Consider the following 23717-nt stretch of genomic DNA (forward strand, 5'->3'; position numbering starts at 1 on the left):
TGGGGATCACTGAATCGGTGGCCTGCCTCGAAAACACCGAAGAACAGAGAGACTCGGCTACGATGGAAGGAGACGATGAGGAGGAGGAAGAAAATTGCATCCACCGACGCTCATTTCGCACTCTGAGCTCATTCGTACGTGTGCCGGCCCTTGCATCTGCTCATTAGGCGTGAAGAAAGAGAAGAGCAGGAGAGGAGAGATGAATGAGCGACTGGTAAAGCAAGCATTTCTCCTGAGATTTCCATTCATGTGATAGGCGTGAAAATACTTATATTATGGGCGAACGATCCCGATCGTGAGTCGAAAAATGAACTATTTTCCAAACCCTTTGAGGGATCGCCAAAGTAACTTCTTCGTGATTTTATTGCTTGTAAAGCATTGGCAAAGAAAAGTCGTAGCACATACTCTTATTTTTCAACGAAGGGTTCTTTTTCGAAGAGTTTCTTTAATTGTATCAAATTTTTATAGTCAAATTCGGTAGTCTCGATATCGTAATATTACGAGTAAAGTTTGTAAAATTGTTAATAAAAAATACATGTTTCATGCCAGAACTAAACACAGAAACAAGTCCGATAATATGATATTAATTGACAAAATGCTAAATCTCAAAACCGTTTCCTCGCGAAAGATAGAAAGTGCGACCTATCGTGTACTTCCCCTGTAATCTTCATATAACATGGTTTGGTCACAAACGGTGGGTTAAAGAAAAGATGTAAACCACTGTCTTGCACGAACCAAAGAAGAATGGCGAGGGAAAGTTCGCTTCCCCAGATGAGGTAATTACAATGGTGGCCGATCCAGGAAGGTGACACGGGTGCAGCAAAGTTGGCCCGGAAGGGAGCACGATCGACGGAGAAGGTAGCGGAGGTCGAAGAGGAGGAGGAGATTAGGGCAAAGAGAAACCGCAACGTAGCTTCAAAGAGGTCTTGCCAGCTAGGGGCGCGTCTACTTAACTTTGATCAGGTCGAGACCGCTGATGCGAGACGAGCCATGCAGAAATAAACTGGCTGCCGAGTTTCCCGCCTTTTTGCATCTTGAATTATCGACTCTTTCGATACCTTCACTGGCCTCGAAATATTTCTTAAAAAGTTACCGCTTAACCTTGTCAGATCAATTTAAACGATTTCCAGAAATTTTCAAGAATTTTTTCCATCTAGAGGCTATGATTCATGGTAAATGATGAGAAAACGAATCAAACGGTGGATAAATCTGTTTACTGAACGCAACGAGAATGTAACAATGCGAGGACAGGACACTTTTGCCTTATGGTAGAGAGATCCAACGGTGAATCGTGGCGGAGATCAGCGAGAGAAGAGATGGAAACGGCAGGTTGAACAGGTCGTTATTACGTTGAATTAGAGGGTGCAGAGCCGGAACGAGGTATGAAACTATTACCTCGCGAAACGGCAGACCTCCCCTCCTCTTGATCCCTCGCCATCGCATCTCCTCCTCCCCATTTTGATAGAGGAGAAGGGGTTGGGTGGGGTTTGTGCGTAGTTTCGAGTCGCTCCACGAGCCACGAGGATGCTGGTCGTGAGCGAAAGATGATGATGCCCGAAGAGTATCCGCTATCGAAACGAAAGGAGCAAACAGACCGGAAGACACGGCCTCTATCTTCTCGCACTTACTCGATCGAACTAGCGTTAGAATCTAACAAATGCGAAAGAAAACTGGAGAAAATTCACAAGTCACGAGTTAACGAATTTCGTTGCATGGCTGGAAGCAGTTTTACGTGACTCATAAGATCGCATTAAAAATATTACTACAATTGTGCAAGTAGCTCTGATAATTAATTAGCCACGTAGCTTGGATATTCTGATTCTAACCGATTCGTTTCCTCTATATTTGTAATCCACTGTATCGAGAAATCGGAGAAGACTGTCTTATATCTGTATCTCGATTAAACTAATTATAATTTAGAAAACAAGTTGTTATTATCAGAATGCCAGAATGATTCGTGAAATTCACGAGCGTTCAAAGCTTAACACTATGTTACACTAGCGTCAGGTGTGTGTTAATTCCTAGTGCACGATATTGTGTATCTCTTCACTTATTTATTAGCTTTACCTTCCCACTTCAAATATTTTGGGATATTAAATTGTCCAACAGACACGACCTAAACCATACTTTATTAATTATTGTCCTAAAAGTTACGCTACCAACTATATCGAGGCGCCAAGTATAAATTTCTCACCGCTTCTATTTTCCAATTATTTTAACAGAAATTTGTCATTTTATTCACATTATGCAGTCAAATTTCATGTATGTACTATACAAATATATGCAAAATTCGCATCTTACGATATAAGATACCAAATAAAGTAAAATCTATCAGAATCTTCCAATAAACGTAACATCACATAGACGTCCTAAAACTTATGACACAACGCTATTTGTTGGTAATTAGCCTGCTGTTACAGCGTTAAAGTCGACAAAGAAGCACGAAAGCTATAGTGAAAGGTGTGAGACTCACCACCATGCTGAGGACTGTGCTTGTAGCAATCTTGATGAGCCGAGGAGCCACTATTGGCCCCGAGGTGTGTACTGGAAGCAGGCGATGCGGTCGGATCGGTGTTGTTGGGGTTGGTACAGGCACCACTAACCGAATTCGCGGTGACGTTGTTGCCGACGTGATGCTTATTCCTCCTGTACGGCTCTGGTTCCCGTAGGTAGGGAGTGAACGGGCTTGGTGCGTCGGGAAAGGTCCCTCGTGCCAGTCCAGGAACTCGGGACAATGCGGGAACTCGCGCCAATCCAGGAATGTGTGTCTGCCCTGAAAGATAAATAACACGTTTCTCTCCAGTTCTTCTCCAATTTTAGCATTTTATGCGTCAGTGAATTTATTTATATCCTAAACGAAACCGAAAACAACTTTAATCTTACTGCATTCTTTCAGTCTTTCTCGATCCAAACTTGCGAATTTTTCTAATTGTAAGATTAAAACATTTTGGGTTGGTGCATATAAAATGTTGTTCCCCATAATCTGCTATAAGTCACATACATTCAATGTTAAGAAGATGTAATTTGAAAAATTACCGTGAAGTTGCTAGAAATATAAATTTCTGTACTATTTGTGAAATGTAAAAAGCTAAAAGCATCGTCTGTTCTATTTCAAGAATTTGTTAATAGATAAATTATTAGAAGGAAAACTGTAACAGCTACGTGCCAAGAAACTTTGAACCGGAGAACTGGTCATTCTTATAAACTCACCATAACTAAACTAATTAGTAAACACTCATATGGTAATTTCTCCAATTAAATACACATATAATGTTTGACGGAAATTACGTGCGATTAAATTTCCACTTGCAAAAACGACCACGCATTTCACATGTATTAACGAGTATTTATGCAAATTCTTCCTTTTGAGTGATATGAGAGAAAGATTGAAATATAAATTACGATGCCAGTAGAATCAGGTACTATACTTTGAATTAACAACTCAAAGTGTAAACATCGAGAGATTTGAAGAAGCGCGCAAAGACGCAAGGAAGATTGGATAATCTTGCTATTCAAAGCAGGGATGTCCAGCATCCTGGACGAAGAGGGACAAGGAAGACATATGTTTGTGCAATTAGCCCAATAGAGAGGGATAATTAAGAAATTCGAGTAGCTCGCGTCTCGATCGACTTCAATAGCATTCCTCGCACATTCCAACCACCGCCGGTGAATTGATGGAGCTCTGGCAGAGCCAAGTATCGCGTTGCCTGCATAGTATACACAGCGAACATGGCGATTCTCTATTGGGGCGGATCGCAATATGCACGCAGTCCGTGTGTATCGTTATACGGCGATGCACATTATGCGCCACGTGCATAGGCTCGAGTGTTTACGTAATCACTGAACAGGACATTCAGTGGCAAAATCAGTAGGCTATATAACCTCTGGCATTTTATCCGCGAAATATCGATCGTTATAGGAAGCTCTGGATAATTTTTCTCCTTTACGTTTCCTTGAAAAAAGATCTTCTCGTTCCACTTTTCGCTCGAAGAGCACACGGTTGGAGAGGATCGGCGTCGATCGAGAGATGTAGAGCACGTTCCCCTTTCCTCTCGGAATCAGAAGAGGAAGCCCAGAATGGGAGCTCGCGAGGCGCAAATTGTTATTCTTCCAGTGAGAGAAGGAACGAAAAGGAAGACGAGAATAGTAGTTGAAAGAGGAAAGAAAACACGCTCGGCTGTGAGAGGAAGAGAGAAACTTCGGCCACGAGGGCGAACGACAAATAAAGTTCGACCGCAAACTGCACGAAATTGTCGGTGAGCCCAGATGGTCAGCTCCGGTGCGCCAACCGATGCCTACAAGATTATTCCTCGCTACCGACTACCACGATCGCCGGGCCAGGAGAAACAAGGGAGCTCTGTGTTCAGCTCCTCGACCGGATCCCACGACTTCTCACGTACCGGACGCTCGTAATGCTCCAAACGTACCGGCCGACACTCTTTTTGGATGGCTCGCCGAGGTGTTTCCATTCAAGAGGAGCAAAGTAGAATGGGATGTAGCGCGGCGGCGGATAATTCAGAATGGATCACGGATTGCGACGGAGGAGAGCAAGGCAGCGCGCTTTCGTCCTTTCTACGAGGCAGAGGTTTCAATTACACCTTTCAAGAAATTTTCCCTCTGAACTCTTCTCTAAGAGATTCTTTTCGATTTCTCGCTGTGTCATCGAGTGTTTGATGTTTCTATTAAAAAGAAATAAAGTCAGGAATATGATTATCGAATATATTACAGGAACAAGTGTCTTGATACGACAATATGTATTTGGTTAAGTTCTCATCACTACTTTTCTCAAGATTCTTTTCCTACAATTTCTTTTGCTTTATTCGATGTTTTTATTAAATAATGTTTCCATTAAAGAAGAATGAAGAGAGGAGCGTAACGACCGTGGAATATATCAAGAGTCAAAGAAACGACTTGCTATGACAATAAGTTTTTTTTATTATATTTTATATCAAATTTGCATAACTTTTCTTCGGATTTCTATGTCTCTCAACAATAGTGAAAAGAATGAACCGACTAGAATCAGGATCGTCGAATATACTAAACAAGGACGAAAGAAGTGAGTTGATACACGAGTCACGGTATTTAATTAGTTTCACGCTTTTCACAACTACGTAAGGGGATCTAACACACCTGAACGAGGATTGTTCTTCGATCGATCCAACATCAGAGCACCAAGGATCTCTTCGAATGTTAGATCATCAAGGCCTGACTTCGCTATCGCGTCGTGCCTGTTCGGGATATCTGAAAACGTACCTGCTATCCGAATCTAGAAGCGGAAAGGCGGTTAATTACAATAAACAAGAACGATCGTGATATAACACCTTCACCGATTGCCCCTTCGCCTGTTCGTTGAACATGGTGAAGCAGAGAGACAGAGAGAGAGAGAGAGGGAGAGAGAACAATAATTCCAATCTCCGCAGCACGAGTGGTGGGCTTATCTAATCAAAGTGTGGCAGCCCCAGAGGACGGAAATAGCGCGGCTTTTTCCTCCTCTCTAATAACGGGCCCCTCCCTCCGCTCGTCTTACGTCCTCCTTCACGTCGTGGTCTGCCAGCATTTCGAGAATTTTACACGAATCTTTCCTCTTTTTTCCTCTTTGCTTTCGTACAAAACTATTTTTCTCTCTATTTGCTAGATTTTCCTACTTCGTAAAAATTTATCGCAGAAAAGTTCCTCTTCTTGGAAGGAACGATAAAGAAAAATTCCTACTCCTCGATGGTATAGGAAATAGGTCAGTCTAGACTCTAGACTCTAGACTCTAGAGAAATCGAATATTTCCTTTCTTTTCCTTTTCATTCTTGTACGAAGATACTCCTCTCTCTCTCTTCTTCTCTCTCTCTCTCTCTCTCTCTCTCTCTCTATTTGCTAGATTTTTCTTCTTCGTGAAAATTTATGGTAAAAATATTCTTTTCTCAGAAAGAACGACAAAGCAAGGTTCTGCTCTTCAATGATGCCAATCAGCTCGGAGCAGTCGAGCCCCGTTACTTGAAATAATTTCGTTATTTACCTGATCTGACAGTATTTTGTGCGATTTACATTTTCGTACTAGCAAGCTTTATGATAAATGGACACGGGAATAACGTAAATGTAAGAATCGATTTGGAAAGGAATTATTAGAAAAGATGCAAAGCTTATCGGGTAGGACCTTGATGATTAGCGAATGAACACCAAAACATACCATTTATCGCTGATCCACTACAGATAGGTATCATCAAACTGTTTCTAAGCTAACTGTACTTTAATGATGATTTTCATTTCTTTTTGTGCTTTAGAATTCTAACCTACTGTCAATGAATCGGTAGATACAAACAACGACGATACTTGGACGAATCGGTGGATACAAACAAGGAATTCATCGAGACAAGTGATCCAGTATCTCGATCTAAGGATTCTTTCCAATCATCCGGTAATATCTTTCAATTGCAATCTCTGTATAGTTTCAATGGACGGCTACTGGGAATAATATCGTTCGATAACGCGCGATTTCTCTCGATCCATCTGGATGAACCTGCTTCCGATTCGCTCTAAAATTCACCATCTCCCCGAGACGTGCTTTCCCAATCCATGATCGTGCCGATTTTGATATTTATAAGCTGTAATACACCGCTGCAACCACGTTCTAGTCTAGTTGTTTAAGAATTCAAATGGATTTTTTGATATTTTGAATCACGGTTGCAACACTTAAGCTTGGAACCAACGTGTATGGCTATGGAAAGGGCTTTTTTTTACGAGGGCAAGGGAAAATGATTTCGAGAGAGACGAACGCGTCGTGTATTCCTGTCTAATCGAAATTCCAAACGCGGAGCAATTACTGGACAAGCAAATTCAATTTCAACCTTTGACTGACAGCGGCCGATCCATCGATATTGTTTTGCCGGGAACGTTTCGATGATTTTCGGCCACGGTGACGGCTACCCGGTAGCCACTTTGTTTCGTTCCCTTTTCTCCGGTCGTTCCACCCGATTCATGGCTACCTTTTCCATTCGTTTTCGTTTCCAGGCATGATCGAGAAATTGGTTGAACGTTTTCCACAGTCGAGGAGGAATCAGAATGAGAAACTAGTCTAATGATACTTTACATTATCATCGACGTACGTTCTCTTACTATCAGCTTGTATGGTACATCGATAGGAGAGTAATACGGCTCTAAGCATCGATACTCGAATAGAAATTGTTAGGGAAGATACAAAGGTTGTGTAACTAATTTGCTTTCCTTATTCCAGATTTACAAGAATTATTACTCTTAGAACTGAGCGACTGTTAGAATGAAGCTGTCACAGTTCGTCGTTCGTAGTTTCTTTGGAAATAACGTATACATTAAGAAATTGCGTAGGTAGAACGAGAGGAAATTTTTAATCTTCTCCTAAGCAAATACGGTGGTAAAATTCTTGCCAACTTCCTTTCTCAAAGTTCCTAACGCGTTCAAACGGTTCTGGTCAGGCTGTCGCAGCCTTGGAAGTCCGTTAATCCGGTTACGTGTCGTTCCAGGCCACGGTGGCCGCGTTTGCAGTATTTACACGCGCTGACGGGCCGGCGAATTACAGAAATTGCACGATTACCAGCGAAACAGCCGGTCGAGGCGAGACGGGAAAAAGAGGGACCAAAGCCGAAAAACGGGGCGGGCAGGGGTGGTGATTTTCGATAACAAAAAGCTCACGATTATCCACGCAATAATGATAGCCGGCAGGTGTCTGCGGAGCGGCGCGCTTCGCATCGTTGCGAGGACAATGAAAGCGCCGGTTGTTTTGCCCGACGGCGCTCGTACGCTGGTTGTTACATAGATTGTCCCTGGTGCGTGCCAGGGCCAGGAGGAGCCACGCCATCGCTGCCCAAAACTCGTGTATGCAATATGTCGTGATGCGTGTCCTGTCTCGAAGCCGATTCCTTTCATCCGCTACGGAGTCCGACCGGCGATTGCCGTCTGGAATAGTTTTCACGCGTCGCGCGTCTGTCTGTTCTCTGGATGATGCTATTCAAACAGTCGATTAAGCTGAGGAAGCTTGGATCTCTGAGAACTAAAGAAGAGATTGATGGTCTCAGAATTGTCGAATTGTTTCTGTCTTGTCCAATTATCCACTTGGATCTCTAAAAGCTCCAGCAGAAATCGATGATCTCTAAGCAGGTATTCAATTGTTTTACTCTTCGGTGAATGATTTCTGATATCGAAGCAGTTTGTTTGCCATAAAAGTCGATTATCTTCTTAAACTGAAGAAGCTTGGATTTATAAAAACTAGAGAAAAAAAGGTATCTATGATAGAATCTATTTGAGAAATTAAGCTCGAATATCTACGTATAATTTACGTTTTTCGTTATCATAAATGATTTTTTGATATTCCGTTGATTTCCATAGGTTACTGGTTAAAATAACGAAAAAAAGAAAAACATCAATTTGCTTGTTTTGACTTTTCCCGACCGAAATGCATGCGATCAAACACGTCGAGCGCGTACAGAGAACTGTCAGTTTTTATATATTAACAGATAAATAGTTGAAAATTCTATCCTATCTTCGAATCTGATGAAAGTCAAATCCTAAATAACTTCGATTGTGAAAATTTTATGCCTCTACAGGAAATTCAACGAATATTATAGATTTCGACGCTTAGTGTTATATCGATTGACCGGCAGAACGTGAACGAGCTATAAAAACGTTAGAAAAATCAATCACGCTGGACCATTTCGAAAAACAACAGCGGTGAAAAAAAAATCTGCGAGACCGACGGGCACGCATCGTCCTACGCCTATCAATACTTTATACAACAAATGCGAAACGTCCGCAAAAAGCTGCCGTATTCGTGGTCGACTCCGCAGCGGCTATTAATCTGATATCGAAATAACAGGCATTTTTTTCTATGGATGGAAGCCTGAAATTGGTGGCACTCGCTTAAGCTGGAACAATCGTTCTGTATTTTTTGAATTTCTCTCTCTCTCTCTCTCTCTCTCTCTCCCTCTCTCTCTCTCTCTCCGCCCGTCGACGAGAGCATCATCGAAAAATATTTATGGAAATAAATTTACATTTTGTGGAACCATTATGTGAAACCGGTAATGGATAATCAAAAACTGCTGAAGTTTGAATATTTCCAGAATCAACGAAGTTATTTTCAAATAATTGCGGGAATAATCATTGTTTTCCTGCTTTTCACCTTTCTAGTTGTCTCTGTGGTTTCCGAATATTCAATATGTGTACGTACGTTTCTCTGCTCTGCAGATGTCAAAGTGGGAGAAACGCATCAGCAACTTCTTAATTAATGTTCGCTCGATTAACGTAATTTTTTATACCTATAAAATATCCGAAGAGATTTCCCAGTAATTTTCTTCCTTCTTTTTTTAAACTTAAAGAGGCATATGATTTTCCTTTGGAGGATTTCATAGTGTTTCTTAAAACGTACCAATGTTCCCTGCATTCCCTCAAACTAAACAAAAATGCATCAACTCGTGAATTAATCTTCGCTCGATTAAGACAAGTTTCATAAAGGATATCTGTCCTTTCTTCTTTCCAAATTCTAAAAAGGCTATGAGTACAGCGTATTGAACGATGGTTTCAGTTATTTGTATATCAAGCCGGTATCGCAAATACGCATCATACGACACCGTTATTAAGCATGGTCAAGCATCGATAATTAACGGATATTTTTCGAGGTTTTCATAGTATATTACGGTAAGTGGATTACTTTTCACGCGGCAGTGTGCTGGTAAAAGCATTGTCTATGTAGTACAGCTTGGTGAATAGCTAACCCAAAACACGCATACGCGCGGTACGCACGTCGACCACTGCATCATCGCGCACCATCTGCTCGGTAATGACTTCCCATTACCGCGTATAGGGACTTTCGTTGAATTATCGGTACATTTTCAGGGAATCCACGGATAGTAGCAGCCGGTGGCCGCGGATAGATCTCGCGATCCACGGCCTACCAGAGAATGGAAAGTGTTTGATCTACTCACTCGTTTTGGAGCGCGGTTCTCTGGGTCCATCGACGGTCACCTTGATGGCTCTCGTATACGTGGCCACTTGGGGTGGTGTCGTTGATACAGTAATTGTGATGCTGAAACTTTTTCCTAAAACAGAAAAATCGAATATGACAAAAGAACGATATGTATATGTACCTCTCTTAGTTAAAAATAAAGTATCAAGTCAAGTACTACTCCTTCGTAAAGATATATTGTTATTACATATGTAGCTAGGATTCTGTCCAGTTTAGGACTAATATAATAACTGTCCCAAGATTCTTAACGATGTATGTGGAAATACTTAAAGTTCCCCTTTTTATCTTTTAAGTGAAATTATGTTTTACAGGCTGTTGCTAAATATTTTAAATTGAACGGAGGAAAGTAAAGATGACACAAGGAAAGTAATAAAACCTCAGGACAGGAGAGGACAGTGTAATAAACGAGGAAAATATGAGAATGATTCTTTAAATAAAAGAAGCAAGAAAATATCTGTTTAGAAGAGAAATTTATCACCAATCGAATTTCACAGTTAAAGAAATCTTATAGACAAGAAGATATTGAATGAATCTTTTTGTATTCTATAAAAGCCTAGTTAGAAGAACAATTTACTATCGATCGAAATGTAAATTTACTGAAACGTTCGAATAATATTTTTCATATTCAAATTTTGTATAATATACATTCTGTAATAAGAAGTAATAACATTTCTAGTTAGAAGAGGAATTTATTACCTATCGAGTTGCAAACAAATTCGCGACAGACCTACATTCTGTGGTCAGTGGTGCCACGAGCGAATCTCGATCTAAATACTTTACGATTTCGTACCGCAATTACATCCACGTCCATTAGGTTTCGAGAGACCGCGAGTTTCTTAGAGCGCGCAGACTCTAAAGCGGGAGAGAAAAGGACGTTCCGGGGGTGGAGCACCGGTGTGCATATATCACCGACGAAGGTCTCGAAGTTGAAGGTCCGGTATATTAATTCCCTCTCCATAAACGTCCGTCGCGGAGATTGACTACACTTTCTTAAACGACCCATCGCACACTAATATGCATTTGGTAATTCGCTGCCTGTTCCAACGAAACAACCCCTTGTCTCTTTCGGACGCTAAAGTCAACTGGATTATAGCCGTGGTTCTTCTCGAGTTACTTTGTGTCGGCACGGTCCACTTAAAAATAGATAGCCTTTATAGGAAGGAGGTGTTGATCGTCTTGTTGCAATGCTTTCAGTCTGGGATAAAAAATAAAGGTGATAAGAGAAAAAGCCTATTTTTGGTTGATTTTCCGATTTCAATGTCACTTTTATGACTAAAAAGATAAATTTTAATACGATAAACAGTGGCTTGCGAACGTATTTGAACAATTAATACAGCCAATGTTCACGTGTAATATCATGTATGTTATATAAAACATTTGGAAGTGTCATTGATACTGGAATGAGACACGGTTGTCATGATCAAAGGTACCTGTAACTATTGACAGCTTTCAATATTTTCATACTGATAAAAAATAAGGAAATAATTTTTAAGACATGCGATGAATCGACATACAATGTCCTGAAATTTAGAGCTACTCTCGCGTAAAAAGATTAAGAACATGACTTAACATCAATGTTTTCTTTCCGTAGAAATTCAAAGTTTCAAGAAAAGAATTCTGTGATCTACCAAACCATCGACATTTAAATGGAACTGGAAGAAGATCTAGGGCATGAAATTCGACAAACACCCGAGAAAATACGAAGAAGACCCTTCGTTTGCGTTAAAGAGAGGATATCTAACGTGTCGCGGACATATAGTCGTTTGTGTTGGCGTAAACGTCAACGATTTGTAATTGTCTCCCCTTGGTGCACCCTGGTCCACCTCGCTGTGTCTGTCAACATGATAACCGGCATCAAACACCCCCAACCCCGCCACCCCCGGGAGCTGCAACTGACTGCAGAGAGGCACGGCGTTATATCCTAGTTATAGCATGCCCTCTCCCCCGCGTGCAGCCGCTCACCCTCCACCCCTTTTGCCCCCATTGCAGCCCCTGAGCCCGCGATGCTGTCACTCTCGCGCCCGTCATTGCATCCTTGTTATCGTCATCGTTTCGGTCCAGCGCAAAGTGGCTCGTTTCAGAACACCAAAAATCGCGCGTGTCGCGGTTCCTCTTTCTGGCTTTCGCTTTAAAATCGATTAGCCGCATCGATCGCATTCGCGCGCCGTTACGTCTGTCTTTTCGCTCTTACCGCGGCCTGCATGACAACGTTCGTCGTTGATGGATCGGACAGGAAATACAATTTTTTCGACGGTTGTAAATGTAGCAACTTTGTCTAGACAGTAAAGCGCTCGCTGTTATGCTGGACACTACAGAAAGTTTCGACGTTCCTACGATTTTGTATTCAAGGATACGCCTTGGGCTCGAAGAACGCCATTTAATTTCAATGTATAATTTACAGAATCCAGATGGTTGCAAAAGGATACCATTATAAGAAAGTAAAAGAGGGTTGAATGTAAAAGCGGGGGAAAAAAAAAGCGTGAAAAGTATCGGAAGCTGACCGAAGCGATATCGTAAGCGATGATAGGAAGGGAATCCGCGCACGACACCCGAGTGCCCCTTTCCCTCCATCGTCCGAGTCCATCGCATTTGGGGCTAATAATGCCGCACGGCCGATTTCCCCCACCGATGGCCGGACCTGCGGTTAATACTCGATGATGGGAACGGTCATCTGCAGAGACAGGACACCCAGGCTGTGCATTCGCGAACGACGGACGGACAGACCGACAGACAAAACCGGGCCACGCGTATGTGCCACCTATATAACGTGCACCACATCGCCGGTTATCCAGCGCGACTCCGGCTCGCTTCGATGTGTCGGTGCGTTTCCAACGGTGCCGAGGATGAGATGAACGCCATCCCAAACCGCCCACACAACCATCCGAAACCACTCGAAACCGTCCGTTAATACTCGTGGCACCGAGGTGGAGGGAGGGGCAAGGGAGAGCAGAGGGACGAGGTCTCTCTCGCGTAGGGCTAGGTAGCTACTCTCTCTCCAAGTGGGAGAGCCAGGAGCTGGGATGGAAAAGCGAAGGGTTCGGTGGAACGGGGACGAAGGTCCCGAGTCTCGCAACAGGATGTCTCTGCAATTGTCAAATAATTACTATCGGTGGTAATTTCAGCCGTGTCGATATAGACTGCGGTATATTACTAATTATAGGCACGGGGCTGCCTCGGTCCCGACGATGATGGAACGCCCGTTTCAACCTCTGTAGCCCCTCTCTTTGATCCGGCGCTACCAGCCACCTCTCTTTCTTTTCGTTTACGTTCCGCTGAAGAAATATCGTGCCTTCACGGAAGGTGATAATTGCGAACATCTTACTAGTCTCTTGCTTCCTTTAACTCTTTCAACAACGTTAATCTTGTATATTTCATGTTTCTTTTAGATATAAAACATATTTGTTGTAGTTACCTCGTTTTGTTGTTAGAATATATTATTACTCGATCTAGTCTGACCAGACAGGTGGTTACGTTTGGTTCGGTTTGATGAATTCTTAATATTCATGTACGAGAAAATTTCAAGCTCGACGCTTCCGAATTTTCTGTCGAATTCCTTGGACGAATCGGCAATATCGAGAGGGGAGATCGGAGCGGTGCGGTAGGATTCAATCAAATTAATAAGTCGCGGAAACAAAACCTCGATGATAGGAGGGTAGGTAGACTGGCCGGTCGCGGCCGGTACGAGGGTGGTTTGGTCAATCGTCGAAATTGAGTATTACGGATTATCGAGGAGAGATAGTGAAAAAAAATACCAAAAACTAGACAAAGGGATCGAAGGATTCCGGCGAGGGACGTGTCCCTTTCGCTAATTGATTTCGGGGATAGCGTGTCCGGTGTCAGGAGGTGGATGGAACCTCGCTGACCCTGCACTTCATGATGAAATCGAATGAAACATAAATGATGCTATCGACGGGCGTACAGCTCGAGCGCGAGCAGTCCGGCTCGTTAATTCATAAATGCATCGTACGGTGCGTGGGGTGCAAAATGCATTTGTAGAACCCGATGAGTTTACCTGCTGGCCCGTAGATAATCGTCGCCCGATCTACGTAAACGCGCGTCCCTGAAATCTGCGACTTAATCGGCGTAAAAACGGATTATTTAAAAAGCTACCGGACGATCAATTCATTCGACAATCATTTATTAAAAGCTCGGTTCCCGTGATACGTGTAACTTTGTTCGCGGCTGACACGATTTAATTTCCGCATTGAAGCTTAATCTATACCTTTTAAAGCAGTTTAACAACTGCGGTTTTCCGAACAGCGAATTAACTAACGTAAAGTGCAAACGGTAAAGAAGATATTTAACATTTCTAATTAACTCTCAGACTATTCGTTTCTGCCTGCTTTAATCGAGGCGCTTTTCAAAAAAGGGATCCGAAGATAAAATTATTAACTGAGTAGATTGCGTCGAGAGCTTTAGTTTTACTTTTTTAATATTAACTATGCTTCCATTGATACTGTAACGCTTCTTAAGGAATTCCTTTTATGCTTACGAAATATGTATACAAAAATTTTATAATAAATCTACTATATGATTAGAAAATACATTAGGCATCTAAAATTATGTGCAAAAGTTTCCGGATAGATTTTTCACTTTGTACAAAAACGATATTTAAAGGAATCTGAAGTAATGTTAGGTGTAAAGATCTGACAAGTAGAAGAAAACAGTATGGTAAATAAACATTGTCATATAACTATATAATATTAATTACGATCTTTCTTAATATTGCTTTTGAAATAGAAACTTTTGCATCATAAACCCATCCATCCGTTCCAGAAAGCTTCACAATTAACTTTTGAGGCATATTAACTAAAGAAAATAAGTGTAAAGTAAATTAGTAATATAAATAAATTTAAAACTAAAAAATAAAGAAATTGATATTTGTGTTTTACAGAAACAAGGTAGGAACATTGATCGGATTTGCTTGATTTTCGAGACTTAGCCTCTTTCTCTCTGGCCGACGGACGATGATTTCTGATTAACGGCCAGTTGTTTCGGATGCTAGGTCGGGGCTACCGGCGGACATCGAGTAATGACTCTGGGGGCAGCGGGATGCGAGGGAACTCGCGGATGCGGAGGGTTTAAAAGCGAGAGACGAGTCAAGCGGGGTTGAGGCCAGTTGATGACGATGATGATTACAATAACCGTGCTTTTAGGGGGTTCGAAATCACGGTACATGCCTCTCTCGTGCAGATAATTTACTGGCTGCTTTTTCAACGACTTACAAAGCAAACTGCCACTGACGATGACACTCGAAACCTCAAAACTAACTCTCTCTATTGGTTCGTTTAATCAGTTGCTTCGAGCTTTGATCATTTATCTTTAATCATTGATCTATATCTTCAAATCTAACCGTTGTGTTTTCTAACGTGGAATCTTAAAAAAAGTTTACATTTAGACATATAAGATATAGATATTTCAGGTATAACATTATAATGTCAGCAATTTACATTTAGAGATACGAGATATTAATTTCATTTTTATATCACTATGAAATCTAATGGCGTAATAAAGGTTAGGTTATATCTCATGTATGTATTTGAAAAAAAGGATGAGAACCAAGAAAACTGTTTAAGAGACTCACCCCTGCCGCTTCTCCCAACGAACCTCAAGTCATTGAACTTGGCGACTTGGTTCTTCATCAAAGTAGTGGAATTCCTTAGTTCGGCGCAACAGTTCTCATCGTTACCCGCTCGCACTGTCACTAGAGTTCCATCGACGACTTCGCCCAGGGCGACAACTTTGAACGCCACCGGAAGCGTCTTGTTGGACCGCCAGTGAGTTGGCAATTGACTGCATAGAAAATACGGTGATCCTACAAAAAATTATAAAAGCAATTAGTGTCTCTGCTGAAGAGACAGACGGAATAGAATTGGTTTTGTTCCTTCAGATGCAATTAAATTTTTGTAACAAGTATTACTTTACGTACTTTTTTAATGAATATTCTAAATTAATATTTGGGAAAAATGATATTTTACAATTATATAAAGATTTTTACATTCTTAAATTTAATTCATCTAACTCTATTCTCGGTCGCCATATTTAACTGTATACTTGTACAAACATTATTCTTGTCTTCTTCTAAAATATAATTAATATGACTAAGAATCTACATAGAAACATTATAATTTCTTATTAACCTGATATTTCAACAGCTGCATATAAAAAATTTTGTAATAGAACTATCCCTGCCCGAATATTCAACGAACAGTTTCGCAATAAAATTTCCGTTACGCGTACTGTTTTCCCGCTCCTTCGAATAGAAGACAACGTCAAACATTTTGACCAATCAATGATCGTTTCTTGGAAGCCATATTAAGATTAGAACTTTCACCGAGTAAACTATAAAACTTGTACCGCAAAGGACTCAAAAGTGCAAAAAAAAAGGAACAACAGTAACCTTTATCCATATACTTTACAAAGAAATCATTTAAATCTTCAAAAACACAAACAAAGACAGATTAATTTCAATGTTAGAAATATTACGAACCTGTTCGAACTAATTCGCCAGGGTGTTCAGCCTGTGCCTCGCCGACGAGTCTCTCGGTCCACCACAGCTCGCCGACGGCGGCACCCTCGCTCATCTCGCCACCTCCTCCCCCGGCGTCGGCGTCGTCGGCCTGCTGGTACCTGGTGTTTACCCCCTGGAGAGGCGCCAGTGAGGGGCCGCACGGGCCGGCGCCTTCGTGGGATCCAACGGTGGCGTAATTCTCCCCGCAGCCCACGGAACCCACCGGTAGATGCATCCCATCGGCCAGTAGCCGCCCCTCGTCGCCCAAGCACGCACCCTCCGGGCAAGACGTCGTGACTTCACTTGCCTCCTCGATCTATACACTCCACCGGAGCCTGCTATCTACTTCCTGGCTGCTACCAGTAACTCCTCCTCCAGCAGCTGCTTCTCCGCTTCTGGTCCACACGATGGATATCCAGGATACTTACCGACACATTCATCGTATCTTATAACACGTACGAAGTATCGTCGGCGTTCTCGAAATTTCTCCGAGTTCCATAACGACAGCTCTTAAACTTACTCGTTTCCCGCCAACGCCATGACAATATTTATCGAATAACAACGTAACACCTCCAATCAGAAACTGTTTCTCCCCTCTATTGCACTTTTGGTCCGCGAGGTGTCACTACAGAGATCGATGCACGATCTATCAAGGATTTATTATTAAACTATACGATCACTTATTGATGACGTAACACGTTTTTACCCGGATTGGAGGCTCCTACAGGTTGCTGGATGCGAGGTACGCCGAGGTTTCTGAACCTTTGACACCAGTTGGTCTAATGACAGCTTAAATGAGAAGCTTTCACTTTTGTTTCGCGAGAAAGATTCGATATTGTGCGCAGACACGATTGTAGACGAGGCTCGTTTGTAGATTCGAGAAAACACAGTACATCGAAATAGAGGTTGGAAATGAAACACAATTACAGGAACGTCAGTCGCGGTCGACGGTGCGCGACGTAATGCCGGCGGCGCGGCTTCAGCCGCGTGTTCCGCGTAAGCGGCCCGGGACGGCCTAAGCCTTGCAATTCCAAAGCTCCCCACCGTCGACATCGTCCTCCCGCCGCGCTTCCTCTCTTCCATATCCCCACTGTTAGATCGCCCGCCCTCTGATCGAGTGCACTCGTTTTCTGACCAGTGTTCGCGTTTTCATATTTCTCGGCTTATTTATACGCAGTCTATTCTCTCACGCAAAGAGTTTTTCGCCAGCTTCCGGCGAATATGTTGCATTGTTCGACTACTGGGAAATTGTGTTAGTCATGGCAAATGATCATATCAATTAGTAATCGATTGCATTTGATCAAATGGTTTTAATGTACTCAGTATCTTAATATATCTCAAACTGTTAATTAGTTTCGTTATAGAAGTATGCGATTAGTGCTCGATTCTCTAGGAACAAATGACTTACTTTCACTCGTTGTAAGATGACATGAATAATAATATATTCCAAGGTAAATTTAAAAAACACCATCACTTTTTAACATATGTACACATAAAGTTATTCAATGTAATTGCTGAACGTAGTACGTGTATTTAATTTTGTATATTTAATCAAATTGTATAAGGGCGTGCAAATTAGGTTAAGTGGCGCCACGCACTAAGGAAATAGGATTTCGATCTATAGGCCGTTCGATAGGAACTGTTTGCGATTCTCGAAAGCGTCAGTGCAGACGCTGGTGCAATTTAGTCGGCACAAGTAAGTGTTCTAAATTATGGTTGTAGGTTTGAGAGAAAAATTACAGAAATCATTTAATATAAAGGAGTGCTGAATATTGCATAGTAAATGTTATCACTGTGAGCTTTAGGTTAGTTCGAAATGAAGTTGAATCGTAAAGTGCACGTTAAGGTGGCGTTACAAAGTGATCATTCGTTTTCTTTAACCTTTCGCATAAACCTTTTAGGTATGATAATAAAATATTAAGCATTACTAGTATCCACGGTACCCACATTCAGTTTGACAATGCAGTAATGAGGTTAGTTTGAAGTGAAGTTGAATCATAAAGAATTGAAAACAATATCCATCCATTCACTTTTAGGTACCTCAGAATGTAAAAATCCAGAGATACAATATATTAATCAGTTATAGAAGAAAAAGATACATTGAAGGTCATTTCGATATCGTGAAAGATAAATCCAACCTGTTTCATGGCTACAGCACATTTACGGAAAATCCCATGTGTCATCGTAGTTGCTATCTATAATTGTATCCATTTATAAATATATTTGCATATGCTAGTGAGCCCGATTTTGCAACTGATCAAAACCCGATTCGACCAATCATGTAGTATCAATATATTTAAAACATAGATGTCGTTGATGTGATATTTGACGTGGTTGAACTAATTCTTGCTAATTAGTCACTTCTCTACATAATCTTTTGGCTAGTTGTAACGCCGATAAGGAGGAAGTATCATCAAAACTCCGTGTGTTATCGTGTTCTTTTTCAAAGCGAGCCAAGCTTTCAGCACCCGCGATTTCGTAATCTTGCTGAATGGCGTTAAATGCTCATATCCTTTTCTGAAATAATTGGTAGGCGAATAGTCGGGGATTCTAATAATTCCTAGTATATAACAGGATAATATCTGCATGCACTATCAGGAAAGTTATTTAATCTTCTGGGAAGCGAGGGAAATTCAAATGTTTTTTATCATGGCTGGCTTTCCACCTAACCTTTATTCTGATGTTTCCAGATTAAACAGAATCCTATAAAACCTCAATGGCGAAAGTAAACGAAGTAATACAGTACATATTTTGATGTTTATAAATTGAAGAAAAATGATGATAATTAATCATAGGAAAAAGGTGACTTTTCTAAGTTAGTGAGTTGCATCTCTAATACCTATTTCAATATATCGTAGAATTGTATAAGCCCCAAGTGACGAAAATGAACGGAATAATAAAAAATTTTGATTTTTGTAGCTTGAAACTTGACAAAAGTCGCTCATAGGGGTTGAAAAGAGTGACTTCTCCAGATTACAAGATTCAAGTGGCAACCCAGTGTATCAGCAAGGCGTAACAAGTGTCTGTGTGACGTCACGCGGCTTTCTGGAGGCGGAGCCTGTGATCGCGGGAGCAGGTGGGGGTGGGACTCTCCCGCATCGTGGATCGTTTGCCCCACCCTCGGGATTTTGTTCCTTCGTACCACCGCCACCTTCAACCTCCTCCTTTTCTCCCCCGTCGTCTCTTTTACTCTCTTTTGAACTTTGTTCGGTGACCCCCCACCTGTCTCTACTCTACCAAGGTAGGAAGCTGTTACCTCTGATATCCATTGCAAGATTCAATCTACCAGGATCTTTGTAGAATTGTATCTTTGATCAGATATCTATCTTCTACACAGATGCCAAACATTATTACTAGGCATATAAGTTGGCTGGTAATGATAATTGATAGGGTCTAGGTTTGAACGAATTCTCTTCAGATATTCCTCCTTGCTTCAATTTGAAAATCACTGGTTGTTCTCCTAAATTGTTTAAAATCATGATAATAGTTTAATGATCTTTGTATATCTTGAAAATTCTTTCTATCTAGAAATTTAGATTCGTCATCCGTAGGTAGGTACTCCAATCTGAAAAGCAATAATAGTTCTAGAATAATGTATTATAATAGATCACAGTAATAGTTTGATAAGTTTTACATATTTTGAAAATTCTTTATAACTCTACTATTACATCTTCTAAAGAAATTCAGCTATCAAATTACTATCTATGTGTCTTGTATACAGCTTTTACAGTTCAATGAAGTACTTAAATTTCACCCATGTCGTTTCAACATCCTATAATCTGACCAATCCTTTTCAATTTCCAGTTGCAAGAACACCGAACTGCCACAAAATACTCGAGTAAGCTGTAATCAAATAACCGTTGACCCTTTGAAGTTAACCGGTGAAGTCAAACGATCCAGCCCGACGACGCACCGATATTACTTGATACGTAACTTCGTTGGAGTCGGAAAGAATTTTCCCGGAATACATACGCGAAAAGATGGTGTAAGGCGCTTTAAAGGTCTCCGGTCGGCGTGTTCCCGCAACGCTACCGTTTATTGCACTGTGGTCTGCTAAAGTGCAATCGAGGAAGCAAAATGCGGTTTCACTCGTTCGTGCGGGGCTCGCAAGAATGTAATTAACCCCTCGGAAGTGGCACGGTGCTTCGACCCGTGGCCGATTTTACCTGCGTTTTCTTATCTCTCTGTCTTTAAAAGTGAGAAGCGCGGACGAGGGACACCTCGCCGATCGGTTTTGTCGGTTCACACCGATCTACCGCAAAAATCGGGTCTGCGTGTCGTGAAACCGCAATTACTTACGCGAAAGACGCCGGCCAGATCTATCACAGTTGTCACGTGTGTTTATGGTTGTTCGGCCATGATGTAATCCCATTGTTTTTTACTTGATTTTTCTAATCTGTAAATTGAGACTTTTTCTTTTAATTGGATACTTTGCTTCTTTTAATAAGAAAATGTATAAATAACGTGGTAATTCAATTTGTGGTTAGGAATGCTTAATAGATAGAATAGTTAGAGATTGTTATTTGTCTTGTGAATTAATGATCAATTAAGATGAGATCTTTTGAAATAAATTCTCTTTGGTAGCATTGTGTTGTAGTTAGTATATTTCTTTTAACAGAAAATTGTACAAATCGTGTGGTTATAGATATGTAACAGATAGCGACTGTTACTTATCCTATGAATTAATGATTAATTCGATTTTTTTAAATGTAATATAGGAATTGTGCGATATTTTCGAAGTAACGTCGGATTGTAAAGTTCGTTATGAGGTGAGCCAGATAACAGATTAATGGGCGGAGGGAAAGCAAAAACATTTTTTACGCTTTTTATCAGGATGGTGACATCGCTTGGAAACGATACCGGTGGCCAGCGCCACCGGAAGGGCTTCGTAAGACACACTTATCGACAACTCGATTCCCAGAAAATAGGGCTTTCCCCTGATAACTTTGGTAATCGAAGAATTCTTAATGCGATATGTTTGAACTCATTAATCATGTACATGTCGAAATAATCTTCCGAAGATTTGTCCACGAAAATCTGCTTCCTTTAACTATGGAATTTTGTCTCAATTTAAAGTAGAGGTTTCCTAAATTCAACAGAATCTTGTTAACTAGATAAGAAACTTTAAATTTTATTATGAAAGATAGTGAAGAGAATTTTATTAATATTGTGTAAAGATCTTTTTACGGGGTTAAATTTTGTCTGAGAAAAGGGATCGTACAACCGGACGTAAGTTAATCTGCCTTTTGCGTAAAAGCCGAGCTAATGAACTATAAATAAGGGAGGAATACTTACGGCAAGTGGACAGCCGCACTTACTGACCCTTCGTAATTAAAATCCCGCCCTAAATCAGGACTAGGGACGCGATTAGACGACCTCTCTTCCTCTCTTCTGTAAAACCCAAATCTGCGACCCTTAGCTCCTTCGACCCGTTCTCCCTTCGTTCTTACGTTCACGCACTCTCGGATCGTCTGAATAGGTACCATCGTTTGTTTTATTCCTAGGTGTTAGGCATGTAGGTATATTTTATTCAATACATCTTTCATTTGGAGAATCTAATAAATTCAGCTTTAATTCTACTAGATTGGTTGATTTTACTTGTGTATTTAAAACATAAAGTCCACAAAAAATCGATTAACATTGCTTGAAAAACTATCAGCCGTTGGAAATTTTATGAATAAACTGTTTCATCATAAAGTATATCTTAGATGCTCTAGATTGTTTGAGTTACAGATAACAAAATTAATAGAGTTAGCTTTCGCAGCTTCGCTTAAGTAAGTTAGTAGTTTGTTTATATCTCTGTAAAACCTTTTCGCAAGAGAAATGTCCAATACTTTGAATTAGATTGTAGAAATAGTGAAAGAATATTCTAGTAACAATTTACAACAATGAATATTATATTTGATATTATATTGTAAACTGGGCAACAGAAATTTCAATAAAAACCATTGATTTCATTCTTTTCAAAGAACAGAAACCTAATAACAGATAGAACTTTGTGAAAAAGTTCAAACTTTATGAAGAGGAGGAAGATACTATTAATGTTGCATTTAATAAAGTTTAATATTATCGTGATCCGACGATAATTGTCTCATGGTACTGGCAAGTATTTCGATTAGATGAAACAAGCAAAAGTGGTAGGCCTTCGTGACTATGTGGAACAATTCATGCCGTTTCCGTTTCCGTCGATGCAATTCCGCTTCCGTTAATCCAATTGCAAAGCGTGCAGCTAATAATACTCGCTAGGGTGGCCACGCGATTATAGGAAGGGGATGCAGTCAAAGAATATAACAGGCCTATGAAAGAGGGTGGTCGATTTAGAAGGCAAATGACTGCATGATTATCATTATCGTAATATTTTTAATTCCACCGACAGCTGTTCTTTTTCATAGTTATCGTGTTCGTGATTCTCTTGCATATTACTTCACATAAAATTCTAAGAAGAATATGAAGCGTGTAAAATAAGGATATCTGTATCCTAATAATAATGAATATATGTATTATACCTACGATGGAAAATTTAAGCAGTCAATTTTCGAATTTTCCGCTTTAAATATCGTTACTCTTCTGGCATACATTCTCTTTTGCAGTATAATTAGTCCAAATTCGTGAGTCGATTTAAACGTAAATTGAACTAAATTTGATATTTGGAGGAAGGTAGTGAGAAGGTGGAAATTAAATAGACGAAGAGGAAATAACGCAAAGGGGAATGATAATTATAGGTATGACAAGCTGAAATCTCGACTTCTGCCGTATGAAACGAATGAGAGGATAGGGCACACACACATAGGTACTATTATCTCCCACCCTTGCACCCCTTCTGGCTAGCCATACTTTCCACGACCACCGACGTAGATATGTACATCCACCCTTGTATAGTCCGTTAATAAGCTTAATAAACCCCCTGTGCGACTACCTCTCTCTAGTGTCCACTGTATTCTAGATTCCGAGGATACAGGGATGGCTCTTGATTCTCGGTCTTCGATAAATTGTGTTTGGTATTCTGACCATCCATCCTATACAACGGCCTTACAGAAAGTACCTTCGAGCCGAATTTTCATCAACAATTTTACTTTATCTTGTTAAAAAGTAGAATCTATCTTATGAACACTTTTTGTAATATATAAAAATATTTTCATCGACTGTTATATCTCATCTTGTTAGAAAATGGAATCTATATTCTTTGAGTTTATTATATATAAAAATTTTTAATTTGTTTTATGC

The 23717-nt window shown here is 40.7% G+C and overlaps 1 protein-coding gene and 1 long non-coding RNA gene across 6 annotated transcripts in view; one reads left to right on the forward strand and one right to left on the reverse strand.

The window, feature by feature from the left end:
- Window positions 1-17517, reverse strand: part of LOC139993227 (uncharacterized) — a 37099-nt gene extending 19582 nt beyond the window's left edge. The window contains exons 1-5 of one of the 2 annotated variants that reach the window (XM_072014747.1): window positions 16473-17517; window positions 15567-15797; window positions 9942-10055; window positions 5131-5241; window positions 2474-2773 (exon numbers count right to left, since the gene is read on the reverse strand). In XM_072014747.1, the coding sequence (XP_071870848.1) occupies window positions 2474-2773; window positions 5131-5241; window positions 9942-10055; window positions 15567-15797; window positions 16473-16728 (1012 nt within the window). In that variant the 5' untranslated portion in view covers window positions 16729-17517. The remainder of the gene's footprint in view (window positions 1-2473; window positions 2774-5130; window positions 5242-9941; window positions 10056-15566; window positions 15798-16472) is intronic. The other variant, XM_072014748.1, reaches the window with a different exon arrangement.
- A 55-nt stretch (window positions 17518-17572) lies between these two features.
- On the forward strand, window positions 17573-22072 carry LOC139993250 (uncharacterized). 4 transcript variants are annotated; one of them, XR_011801338.1, is made up of 5 exons: window positions 17573-17944; window positions 18059-18189; window positions 19184-19312; window positions 19413-19734; window positions 20298-22072. It is a non-coding gene; the product is annotated as an uncharacterized lncRNA (long non-coding RNA). The 4 variants fall into 4 exon arrangements; XR_011801340.1 differs by having other exon boundaries at window positions 19184-19308; XR_011801341.1 differs by having other exon boundaries at window positions 17574-17944; window positions 19184-19295.
- The last annotated feature ends 1645 nt before the right edge of the window (window positions 22073-23717 follow it).

This window comes from Bombus fervidus, chromosome 12 (assembly GCF_041682495.2).
Source record: "Bombus fervidus isolate BK054 chromosome 12, iyBomFerv1, whole genome shotgun sequence".
Lineage (NCBI taxonomy): Eukaryota > Metazoa > Arthropoda > Insecta > Hymenoptera > Apidae > Bombus > Bombus fervidus.